Below are 13229 nucleotides of genomic sequence, written 5' to 3' on the forward strand. Positions count from 1 at the left end.
CTTAAATATTGGTGGGTGGAGTTAGTGTAAATAGCCTTTGCCAACGAGGTGGGCTATTTGCACTTAGTGTAAATAGACACTCCGTAACTATAATGACACTCAATTAGCAGCAGGTTTTTGAAGACATCTGTGATTATTGAGTATTGTGCATGAAAAATGGAAACAGGCTCAGATCGTGAAGGTGGGTGATACGTATTCACTCTTCCAAATCACTTTCACAGTGATACGGATATGAACTAACCACAGATCATGATTTTTCTTTAGTTTGATTTGGATTAGTATTAGAGTATAACTCAGAAGAGAACATCATTGTTTCTGTACACTCTTCAAAATAAAGATTATTTTTGGAACCTTAAAAATCCATGGAGAATCTTTATTGTAGAAAAGAGTTCTTTAGATTATTACAAAGTTCTTTACACTAAGAAAAAAAAAATACTTTGAGCGAAAAAATAATAATAATTAGTGACGTCGCTGGTGTTTATCTGCATTTTATGCAGGTTTTATAATGATTTACGATGCATTCAGGACATAAATTTTACATACTGATATTAATGAAAGTGTTGTTTGCTATTGATGTTTCTTGTAGAGATCTCAATTAAATAGATGAAGTGTTTGGAGAGGGAATTCAATTGGTGGCTAATTACACTTCATTGTCAAGAAGACGAAAATCCCATAACAATCACTGCATGCTTTTCAAAATGTCTATAAAGACATGCAGGTGGATAACAATATGCTGGCATTTACTCAGCTGCCATTTCAATCTGAATCAAAGATGATCAGCTGTTTCAATTTTTTTCGTTCTTTTTCACATCCCCCACCACACACACACACACACAGACACTCACACACACATCATTATGAGGACATTCCATAGGTATAATGGTTTTTATACAGAGTTAATGATATTTTATGTCTCCTGTCTCCATAATAACCATAACATAACCCACGCTAAAATCTTTCTGCATTTTTACATTATAGGTAAAGTATGTTTATTTAGCGATTTGAATTATGAGGACATGTGCATGTCAGAGCAAACGAATCATTGTTGTATTATACTGTTTTGAATTGTCCTTGCATGTGATGACAATGTTTACACCGTCGGGGTCCGTTTTCAGGATCTCTTCATGACCCTGTTTGTTAGATTTCTGGACTTTTAGTCGATATGAAGGTTTTCCATTCTGGAAAATGGATTCAAATATTTAGGAACCATCTTGGACTGCATGTGCACAATTCATCAGGCCAATAAAACGCTGTCAGGAATGAGAAACCTGCATCTAACTAGGAATAGCTAGTAAATCATATTTCATGGTCGTGTCTTAATAAAGACTTTTGCTTATAAATCAACAACAACACGTAAGAGCTCTTCACTATATTCCTTGCAAAACGTTTCAATACGAAATATACTGATTCTAACTCACCAGCAACACACCTGTCTAACATCTGTCTGATGTTTTACGCCGATGTGTGCTTGTGTTTCAGGGATAATAACTTCATCAAGGATTTTCCGCAGCTGGCCGACGGATTAATGGTGATTCCTCTGCCGGTGGAGGAACAGTGTCGAGGAGTTTTGTCAGAGCCTCTGCCCAACCTGCAGCTGCTCTCAGGTGAATCTTCATCGCCAACTCATTTATCACGTCCTCTGAGGGATCAGTGCTTTACAGGCTTCCCATTTACACTTCACAGACTTTCCTCTGAGGTCCACTTACAATGTCACAAGCTAGTTAAATAAACAACGTGTGAGATGCAATTGTTAAGAGAAGATGTCCGTGACTCCTTTTAATTTAATTAGGCCTATTAATTCATGCAGGCTTGGCATCTCTAGTTTTTAATAAGATGGATGGTGAAAACAAACAAGACTGTACGTGATTAATTATATAGTTCTAAAACAGATGGCTTCTGTTTTGCTGTCATTTTTACAACTCTGATTTGCACAGAATGGGAAAAAAGGTTAAAGTCAGCATGAGTTGCGATCGTCTTTTCTTCCTTATTGTGCCGTATATCCCAATGAAACGGCTTTTGGAACAAGAACAAATGTGGGCGGGGCTTGATTTTGACCATGGGGAATCATTGGATGGTTGTGGTTTGCTATTGGTGGATCTCGTGTGATTGACAGGTCGCCCCGCCCTCGTCATCAGAGAAGAGAAAAGATGCTGCATGAGGAACTTATTTTGATTCAAGATTACCAGGAACATGAAGTTAAAACAATAATGATGTGCACAAACAAATTATAATAAATACAGCAATATTCCATAAAACAATTGGAATTGTCAATTTTGATTTCATGGTGACTTTAGAAACAAGGTTTATTTTTATCCTTTTCTCACGCTCTTTTTCTCACTTGGTAAATTATTTAGTAAATTCCTGTTTTTCATGATAAATCCCCTTTAAAATGGAACATGGCGTGAGGAACTGACCGTAATCGCAGCATCAGCTCAGTGGACGGCTGCTCTCTGTCTCAATGACTATGAGAGAGGAAAACCAGTGGCGCAGAAAGCTTTCATTTCCCCCCTCACATCACTTTTGATCACAACTCCCAATTCAGAGCTGTCTTTTCATTTATTTGTTTTCACTCCAGTTCATTCTAATGTGGGCTCCGATGACAAGTGGCTAATTTAATAACAGCTTGTCTTTTCCAGGACTGAGAGTGGAGAGTTGTTAATGCTGATTACGGCTCTCAGTTTTTGCTGCAGCAGTTGCTAATGAGATTTACACTATTATTGCGTCTGTCAGCATGTGAAGATGGAAGTGTGATATGGCTGATGCGATGTTTTGAGGGTGCTGCTGTCATCTCACACCATACAAATAGGATAACGTCGCTGTCGGCCGAAACCATTATTTTTCAGGAAATTAAAAAGAGGACATATTTTTTGAGTTATTAAACATTGTATCGTTAAAACTTATATTGCTATCATATACTGTTGTGTACCAACTTTAACACAACATTTCCCCAAAATCATGTTTAATTGGAGATACGAGATTCATGACTTGGGAGCAGGGAGATACGAGGTTACGCTCTCATTGATAAGAATGGTACGGACACAGACGTCACTGCCAGCAGTGTTCGAAGTCTGCGGTCGCGTTGAGCCTTTTGACAAGAGACAAGGCTTTAAGAGCTATTCAAATCTAATGATTGTGGTAACATACATCTTCCTAAACTCTATTTTAAATGTTTAAGAGCTATGAGTGAAGCAATACCAAAATAAAATGATAAACTGACTAGGCTGTCTAATAGGCGGAAATTAATCTGCGCGCAAACAAAGTCGGCGGTCGCGTTGAGCCTTTTGACAAGAGAAAAGGCTTCAATAGTTAACCAAAGCTAACGACTGTGGTTATATACATCTTCCTAAAGGTTTAAGAGCTATAAGTGATGCAAAACAAAAAAAACGATGAGCTGACTAGGCTGTCTAATAGACGGAAATTAGCCTAATCTGCACGCAAACGTACCTTCGTGGCTCACAGGCTTCATTCTGCACCGTAGCATTACAGCTATCGATTCTTAACAAAACAGGCCTACTCAAATGTATCTAACATAAGTATTTTCACTCGTTATTGTCTAAAAAACAGACAGAGTTATCCAAAGATAGGCTTACTTGTCGATTTGTGAAAAAATATGAAATTGACAAAATTTGGACATAGGAGGTTTCCGCCCGACAGCGATGATAAGCAGCATGACAGTTAACTCTAAAGTGTTTTTGAAGACGGGCAGGGCTTAGCCCTACCTACCTTCCCACACATCTATCTACCTAACCTACCTTATCTTTATGGTCAGGAATCGGATACTTGTTATAAAATTAAAATTTCTGTCCCACTTAACGATCCCTGTGTGCACATTTGAATGTGTTTTTTAACCATTCAAGAATTAATTTCGGCAGTTGCGTGCTGTTTTCTGTGCTGAGCACATCCACCTCTCATATAGTGCACGAATACTGAATTGAGTTCTCTTTTGCATCTTTTTGCGCTTGAACAACAAATATAAACAAAATTATGTCAAAATATCCTAGTAAACACAGTCGGTTGTGTCTTAAGTGAACGTAAACAGTTGAGAAAGTAAACGCATGTGTAACAGTATATTGGATCCATGCATTAGGTCGTAAAGTGACAGCAGCCGTCTGTGTCATTACTGGCAATCAAAGAACAAAAGAGCAAGGAAATCACTCACTAATCTTAACTGAATAACTTCAGTAACTTTAATAAGGATTAATCTATATTTTATTTATAAAAAGAAAAACATGCAGTGTTATTTTACATTTGATTTCAATTTCTGAACTTTGTTCATTGTATGTATTTGTGCTTTTGCTAATTTGTTCTTATTGTATTACTGACTGTATGCTTGTCTTTAATAATGTTTGGAATACAAATGAGTTAGTCTAGTGTATTAGTTAGTTGATCTTTAGGGTGCTGGTTTTTATTAATGGTATTCAGCTGCAACAGAATGTTTTGATAGAGTAAATATGTTCGATATCTAAATGTTAGACCTTTTTTTTTTTTTTTTACCATATTGGAATTAAAACAGGGATTGAATTGAAATTGCTAAAAATTCAACCCATCTATTACATGCTTTTTACAAAGTTTACTTAAGTGTATTAAGAAACAGACTCTCGTTAAAGTTCACTTAAGTGGCCTTTTATTTAATCAATATATAATTCAATTCAATTCACTTTTATTTGTATAGCGCTTTTCACAATACATATCGTTTCAAAGCAGCTTTACAGAAAATGCATGAGTCCACAATACAATTTAGAGTGATCTGTTATCAGAGGTAACTGTCTTAGTTATATATTTCAGAAATATACATATACAAATAACACAGTTAGCTAAAAAAATGATTAATTTAAACACTGTTATAATTTAAGGCAGAAACAATGAGCTCATTGAAGTAATGATTACATAACAAATGCATTCTGACATATAGAGAATAATCTGCAAGTACAGTTTAAAGATTTGAAGTACACTTTGTCAACTGCACATTACATACAATAAGCATACTACTTTTTCAATGGAGGATTCAGCTTTTCAGTAAACACCTCCTTGAGGAAGACCTCTTTGATTCTCATGGAAACAGTTTATGTCTGAAATGTAGCTTTTTAGGTTGTAGAAGCGGGACATTAATCAACATCATATATGTTTGTGTTACAGGAGATGCCCAGTTCAGTGAAGCCATGGGATATCCCATGATGCAACAGTGGAGAGTGCGGAGTAACCTGTATAGAGTGAAGCTTAGTGCCATTACCTTGTCCACAGGTACCATAAACAGACAAACAACAAACCTATGAATACTCTTCCTTAATGTGTGTGTGTGTGTGTGTGTGTGTGTGTGTGTGTGTGTGTGTGTGTGTGTGTGTGAGTGTGTGTGTGTGTTCAGTGCATATATACTTAGAAAGAAAAATTACTTCAAAGGGTTAATTCTCATTCCAAATGCATGTGACTTTTCTTAGACGGAACACATATATATTTTGAGAAACGTTCACGTGTTTTGTTATACATATTTTACACGTCATATGCATGGTCAATAACTCATGGGGTCCAGCTTTAAAGGGGTTATGAAATGTATTTTTCAGATCCCTACATAACGTTTCTGGAGTTTAGCTTATGAAGTTTTTTTTTGCATCAAAAAAGTATTTGTAAAAAAAAAAAAGAAAAAAAAAAGATGGTGACAAGCAAGCAATATTTGACAATCATTAATCAAAGATTTTCCCAACATAAGACATTCATTGTTTATCTATGTGTGGTGGTGCTTTGGTCAGATTTTTCAAAGGTGCTGAAATCCCTGACGGCAGACAGCACACGGGATGAGTTGCTTGCCTTTATTCGGCAGTACGGCAGTCATTACATCTCTGAGGCGCTGTATGGTTCTGAACTCACCTGCAACATCTACTTCCCCAGCAAGAAGTCCCAGCAACAGCTCTGGCTCCAGTACCAGAAAGGTAAGAGAAGGGAAAGAGGGTATCCTCACAGACAAATACAACAAAATAAATAAACCATTTCATTTCATAGGGTGTGTGCATTTACACTCCTGGGTAGGGTTGCAGCAGCCATTCACAAGTTCTTACTGAACCTAGAACGTAAAGTCCACACTAGGGGCTTAGTAACTACTATGATTTGTAACTATCACTGTACTTAATTCAGTTGGACCATTTGTTCTTACCACAGAACGCAGATAATATGTTAAACTTGAGTGTGCAGTTCGCCATCACTCCGTAATGGAAAACAAACGAAGCGTTGCTTTTCTCTTATTCATCTCCTCAGCAGCTTCATTCAGCAAAACTTCAACAGGAAACATTTTTACAACGTCATGTCATCACTTTCGAACCGTAATACCTTCAAATAGAACAATAGGTAATTCGACTGATACCGTACTACAATGTGTAAGAGTGCAATACTTTAACACCCCCACTCGTATGGTGTTTTCTTTGTACGTCTACAGTAGCACCTGTTCCTCACGTAAGCTGATGTTTGCATAGCGTAGTTCCATAACTCATCTGCTAACTCGCTTTCTATCAGTAAGCATCTGCTCATGTCGTAGAGTGTTCTCCAACCTCTCTCTGCTGTGCCATTCTGGTGAGGTGAATAAGGTGCAGACCTTTCATCTCTAATCTTATTCTTTTTCAACAGTGCTTGAAAATCTCAACTCGTAAATTCAGTGCCATTATCTGAACAGATGCACTTGACTTCTCCATAAGGTGCTATGTCAGCCAAGAACTCTTCTGTGGCTTGTACTGTGTCACTTTTTAGACTTTAGAAAGTACACTAACACAGTACTTGATTAGTCATGTGTAAAAGACTGTGCATACCTATATCCTTCTTTGCTCGGGGTTGGCATGGGACCGGCCAAATCAGTGTGAATTAGTTCTAGGGTTTCTTGTCCGAGTGATTTTTCCTTTTGTACACACTTCACACAACTGATTTTGTCTTGTTGTGTTTCCTTTTATCTCCATGACTCTGACTACACCTTGTAAATTTTGAACATCTTCATAGTTACAATGAGCCAAAAATTCATGCCAAGTTTGTAAATCATGACACACTTTGCACTGGTCAACACTTCTCTTCAATGGTTGGCAGATAATACAAATTTCCACTTTTGTGGATGTCAAACCTACTTCCGTCTTTGGTATACCATGTGACTGTTTCCTCTTTTGAAGGTGATTGTTGCTCCTGCTACTGAGGAAATGTCATGTGGGTACGAAGGCATGTATAGTGCGTCTCGTAGTTGCGCTCTGTGCTGTCGTCCAGTGTCATCTAGGAAATAAATGACTGCTGTTCCTCTTTGTTGCGCCATTCCGCTGCACTTTGTCCCGTCGGCTAACAAAGCTTTTGAACTTCGGCTGTCAAAGCTTTTGAACTTCCTGATGTCGCTCACAATGTGAATGTTGCTCCAGCGTCTACCATGATGCCTTTCATCTTTATGTTGTTTGGTGGTCTTCCACATTCTGAGTGATATTCTGCTTTGAAGAGATGGTCTTGGTCACTGTCTTGTTCATCTGCAACCTTTCTGGCGCCATCTTGGTTTCCTTTTTTTCTTGCACAGGAATTCTGCATGTGTGCTATTTTTACATTGATTGCACAACACTCTTTTGAAACATTTTCTTGCTTTATGACCTTTTATTCCACATTTGTAACATGGTATCTTCTTTTCTGTGCTTAGTATTGAAAGGGCCTCGTCCTTGTCTTGAGTGTGCCTTCATCACATTATCTGTTGATTCTGTTCCTTTAATTTTCTCCTCCTCCTCGTAAATGCGTAGTCTTCTTTTAAAGTCTGTGAAAGTAACGTCGTCCTCATTTTGTGTTATATGGACAGCTAGCGTCTTGAAAGAGTCCGCTGAGAATCATAGCTATGTCCATCACTCATGGTTTCTCCTGCATCTCTCAGGGCTGTAATGATGTTCTCTGTCCTTATTAAGAAGTCGGTAACACTGTTGTTGTCCATGCGTAGCTGGCTTAACGACGTGTACATGTTTATTATTCGTGGCTTGCTTTTCCCTGATTAATGCTCTTTCAGTATTCTTAGGGCTTTCCTGCCATCATCAGCAGCTTCGTGTCTTATCAGTGATAGGCTTTTATCATCTATCAGTCTTACTAGTTCAGCATAGCAATCAGCATTCTTCCGTCTGTCTTCGGCTAGCTGTTCTGCGTTATCACCAGTGGGCTCGTGTAAAATAGTCTCTTTTAGCTTTAAAGTATGCAAATAGCTTAGAAATCTTGTTTCCCAAAGATCATATTTATCTTTGGATCCATCAAACAAAGACTGTGGTGCCAGGATTCCTGTCCCTCTGCTTGCCATTTTGTAAAATCGCAGACTTTCGGTGTTAATATCTAAGCTTGATCGTTAGCTCTATTTAATAACGCGTAATACGTTGCGAATGGCTTTACTCACAGCGCTCGCTTGTTTCCGTGACTGGGCCCATAACCTGTTAAACTTGAGTGCGCAGTTCACCATCACTCCGTTATGGAAAACAAATGAAACGTTGCTTTTCTCTTATTTATCTCCTCAGCATCTTTATTCAGCAAAACTTCAACAGGAAACATTTTTACAACGTAATCACGTAACAACTTCATGTCATCACGTTTGAACTATAATACCTTCAAATAGAACAATAGGTAATTCGACTGATACCGTATTACAATGTGTAGGAGTGCAATACAAGCTCGCTGTCAAATAATCTCTTTTAAAATGTAAATGATTGTAAAAGTCAACATTATCATATATGCAGAGCCGGACAGTAACGGAGTACATTTACTTGAGTACAGTACTTAAGTACAATTTTGAGGGATCTGTACTTTACTTGAGTATCATTTTTGGGGAGTACTCATGACTTTACTCAAGTACATTTGAGAGGCAAATATTGTACTCTTTACTCCGCTACATTTCTATCCATAACCGTGAGTACCCGTTACTTCTTCTAAAAAAAAAAAAAGGAAAAAAGAAAAATCTCGGAAACCCTCAATTTGTTGTTTCCCTCTCAAACGTGATTGGATTGTGCAGGCGCCACTGATTGGGACAGCCTATCAGCAATCACCTTCAGCTTTCCGCCAAAGTCAACTCCATGGTCAGATTTAGATAAGAGACGAAACCATGGACGAAACAATGGATGAAGACGCAGCAGGTCCATCCCGGGAATGTGCCAACCCGTGGCCCCACCTCGCCAGACTATTTCAATTTTCTGAACAAGTTAATGATAGTTTTCGCTTCAAGTGTTTGCTGTGTTTACCAATGTAAGCACTGTGGCAGTAGTAATGAAATATTTAGAAAATGTACTCTTGTACTCTTGATACTCAAGTACTTTTAAAAACAAGTACTTCAGTACTTTTACTTAAGTAGACATCTGACTGTAGTACTTTTACTTGTACTTGAGTAAAATTTAGCAAGGGGTACTTGAGTTCTGTACTTTTACTCAAGTAATGAAGCTGTGTACTCTGTCCGCCTCTGCATATATGTCTAAAGGATTGAATTCTGTCGTGTTGAACAAGAGCTTATTGATGCAAATCAGTCAGTCTGCTATTTTATTACAACTGTTACTCCTATTCGGTGACTTCCCTAAATATTTAGGTTAGAGTTGCGTTTAATGGTGCAATTCAAAAATATTTAGTTGTGCATAAGTTGTAACTTAGTGCTTAAACTTGGCTAAGTTGCAACTTACGTACAGCTTATGCAACCGGACCCTGCTCTGTGTTGAACGCCAGATATTACACTAGTGGATTCTGGACATGTGCAAAATGAGTTCATGTTCGTTCAGCATATATGACCTCTGAGTCAACACCCACCTCTGAGACAGCAAATACAAATTCAGACAGCCTACAGGTCGATACAGAGGCAACAAACCAGGGCTAGCCAACACTATTGGTTATTTAAAGCTGCAGTACTGAAGATTGCTTGGTTAAAAATAATGCGTCTCCTTGCTTTACCCCGATTTGCTTATATAATAATTATTTCAATGGATAGGCTAACTCAAAAAGGCATCTGACAAATAACCCATCTAGTGGCTAAAAAAACGAAACTGCATGCGTTTTGCAGAAGAACATTGTTTTGGTTGTGCTTCGGTCTGCGTGAATTTTGCAGATGAGTAGTACCCTTCACAATAAATGCTTTAATGAACTAGGTTAGAGATCTAAATGTGGCAATTCATTTGTTCAATAAAAAAACTTAACTGTAGAGTAATACAAACGCCATCTCTGTGTCGCTTTTATACACAGGGGTGCAAACACATGTATGGTCAAAAAAGAGAGAGGTAATCGAAGCCCTCGTCCCGCGGCAAATATCCAGATACTACATTGCCACTATCCCCAACCCACCCCTATAGGCACATAGAGTCAAATGAAATTTAGAAAAACTATCTTGCACTTCTTCTTGCTTTACTGCTACTTCCTGAAAACAATTTCACCTGATGATTTGAATAGCTCTTTTTGTAAAGAATTAATAATTCTAGGATGATTGGGGTAATTGTGTAGGGTAGGCCTAGTGCATCTGCATAGAAACTAATAAACAAAATACAAATATAAATACAATAAAACACAAATACACGAGAAATAAAGCAGTGCTTTATGTTTTTCAGGTAAATTAACTGTATTAAGTATTAATACAGTTTATCTTTTGACAAAACGTGATTTTTCTCTTTCTCTTTTGTTGTTTGATTAACTTTGGTGACACAAACAGCTGCAGGTATATTGGGTGCTGTCCCTTTAAGACGAATGCATGTATCTAATACCGGTAATGACACGCATCCGTTTTATTTTGACTGCGTTTACGGGGAAACTCGTTGAGACGGACACTGGCTTATTTTTTCGTGCACATGTCTGTTCAAACACAAATAGATAAGAAAGAAAAGGGAATTCTGTGTTCACGAACTTCACGTGCTGTCTGCAACTGCGTGGCTCTGTGCGCCGACAGACCATCTACATTTGGATGTTAAACATAATATATATAGCCTGATACAGCAAAGACAACGTCGGCAGTATTGACGGCAAAATAGGCTACAGAATATTTCGTTCTGTAGGCCCATTGACAGGGGCAATATTTGAAAATCGATAGCCTAATTAGGCCTTATTTTTAAATTACAATTATATATGCATTTGTCAAAACCAAGACACTTTCAAGCATCAAAATGTAATTTATTAATATGTATTTGCGCCTTCTATTTTGTTTGAAAACTTCCAACACTCGTGCGTGTCGCGTGAAAAATAAGTGTCGGTTGCGGTTCTATTTCTAGCACGCGGTTTCGGCGCGGCTCGAGAAGTGTGTGTGTCACGCAGGCATTGTGCTCTAACACCAGCTCTAACCAGTTAACATGAGAGCCGACATAAAAACGGACACTCCACGCCACGCAGAGAGAAATGTGATGCAGTGGCAGATCCAGAGTGAGACAGAAACACTAGTGGTTCACGCTTGCGCACATACTGCTGGTTTGGCGCGCAGTGTTCTGATTCGCTTATTTCCTATTTACTTGTTGGTGGACGCAATACAGAATTACTGTTGGTTAAATTATAATCAGACCCTCTCAAACCCCCCCCCCCCCCCCCCCCAAAAAAAAACTCTTCGGATCTGCACGATTCACACAAGTCACCCAAACTGACGTGAAAAAAGCGGGAGGCGCCGAAAAGCGCGCTGTTTGCACCCCTGTATACAACATTTCAAATCCCTCAGTTCTCACAATCTCTAAAAAAGCCAAGGCAATGTTGATTCTGGTTTTATTACAAGCTTTGTCGTGTTCTGTTTTACCAGCAGACTCTCCTCTGTTCAGATTTACTTTAAAACAGGTAATTTAGTGGCTCCATTTCAACGTTTCTTGCTTGTTGTGACAACTAACCTCTGCCACTCCCACAAAGCAAAATAACTCTTCTCTATTAACGGATATGACGAGACACGTAAATAAACCAATCCGCCTGGTCTAAAATATAAACACTTATAGGATTACCACAGTGAATCATGGTAAGACAAAAACATGTTTTGGAAGAAGGGTTGATGATGTATTGGCTCATAATTTAGATTTAGTTCATTTTGAACAGCAACTACAAAAAAAAAAAAAGTTACATATAGTGTACCTTTAAAAACAACTTTTTCAGACAAGAGTTTCAACATCGGATCGGCTTTTCGGAGATCATGACAACTCGAGACTACATAGGATTTAAAACCAACCAGTTTTAACTTTGTTTTTTTTCAATGAGTCAAACCAACAGTGCAAGACAGTCAATGCACAAGACATTATTTATGGATATCTTTTTATTTTTCGTTATGTCTTTGCTTTTCACAGCCACTAGAGGCCAAATCCACCATACTTGATACGCTTTAATTGTTTTCGGATGCATCTTTTGAACACCTAGTCTGTAATTAGTCTTTGAGTGTGGCAACGTCTTAAAGCTACACTGTAATTTTTTAAGTTGATTCTTAGCAAAAAACACTTTGTTCTTTCAAAATGATATGTGCTCATTAATGTGTAATTACTTCTACCAACTAATCAAGTATTCTCGTAAGTGTAGAATCTGCCATTTAGAATACATTCGAGCGAGTCGCTCGAATGGTGGAAGCCATGTTGTGCCTCCATCTTGAAAATACATGTGCCAAAGAGGGACACACCTGGAAATTCAAGCTTCGCGTTTTTACACTCAGTGGCACCGTGACGAATGCGAGGGGGAGATTACTCGCGACTGCCGGCAGATTTGATATAATACGGCCACCGTAGGAGTTAAAACGCCCTCGGAATGGGAGGGGCTAGAAAGTAATATTCAGTTGGTAGTCATAAACAATTGCACCGCTAGATGGGAGAAAATCCTACACAGTGTAGCTTTAAATCTAGTGGTATGAACTAGGCCAGGGATTTTCAAGCAGGGACACCATTCCTGTGAAATCTTATTAATGTGTGCTTGCCCAAACCTACTGTTTTGATGATACACATAACAGCTGCTAGCGTTTGTGAGCAGTTTTTCTCTTCATTACATGCCTCTGATGCTTTGATGTCAGATGTACAGATCATCTTCAGATGGTGTAATTGTGGACGTGTGACAGCTGGAACATTTTAAATAACTTTAGAAATATTGTTTATTAACCTATTTTCCCAACACTGTATTCCACAGAAGAGTTTAAAATGCATTCATTTGCTTTTAAACATGATTAAAAGTGTCCAACAGTTGACCTGGTAATGGCTTATTTTTTCAGTAAAATGAAGGCAAAGATCTTTAATACAATAAAAGTAAAAAATAAATAAATAAATAAAAAACATACAATCTCACATGTTTCTTTT

The 13229-nt window shown here is 38.1% G+C and overlaps 1 protein-coding gene across 1 annotated transcript in view; it reads left to right on the plus strand.

The window, feature by feature from the left end:
- Positions 1-13229, plus strand: part of astn2 (astrotactin 2) — a 435007-nt gene that overhangs the window by 348139 nt on the left and 73639 nt on the right. The window contains exons 14-16 of the mRNA XM_084413644.1: positions 1480-1604; positions 5137-5241; positions 5745-5924. Coding sequence (XP_084269770.1) covers positions 1480-1604; positions 5137-5241; positions 5745-5924 — 410 coding nt within the window. The remainder of the gene's footprint in view (positions 1-1479; positions 1605-5136; positions 5242-5744; positions 5925-13229) is intronic.

Source organism: Rutilus rutilus, assembly GCF_951802725.1.
Source record: "Rutilus rutilus genome assembly, chromosome: 7".
Lineage (NCBI taxonomy): Eukaryota > Metazoa > Chordata > Actinopteri > Cypriniformes > Leuciscidae > Rutilus > Rutilus rutilus.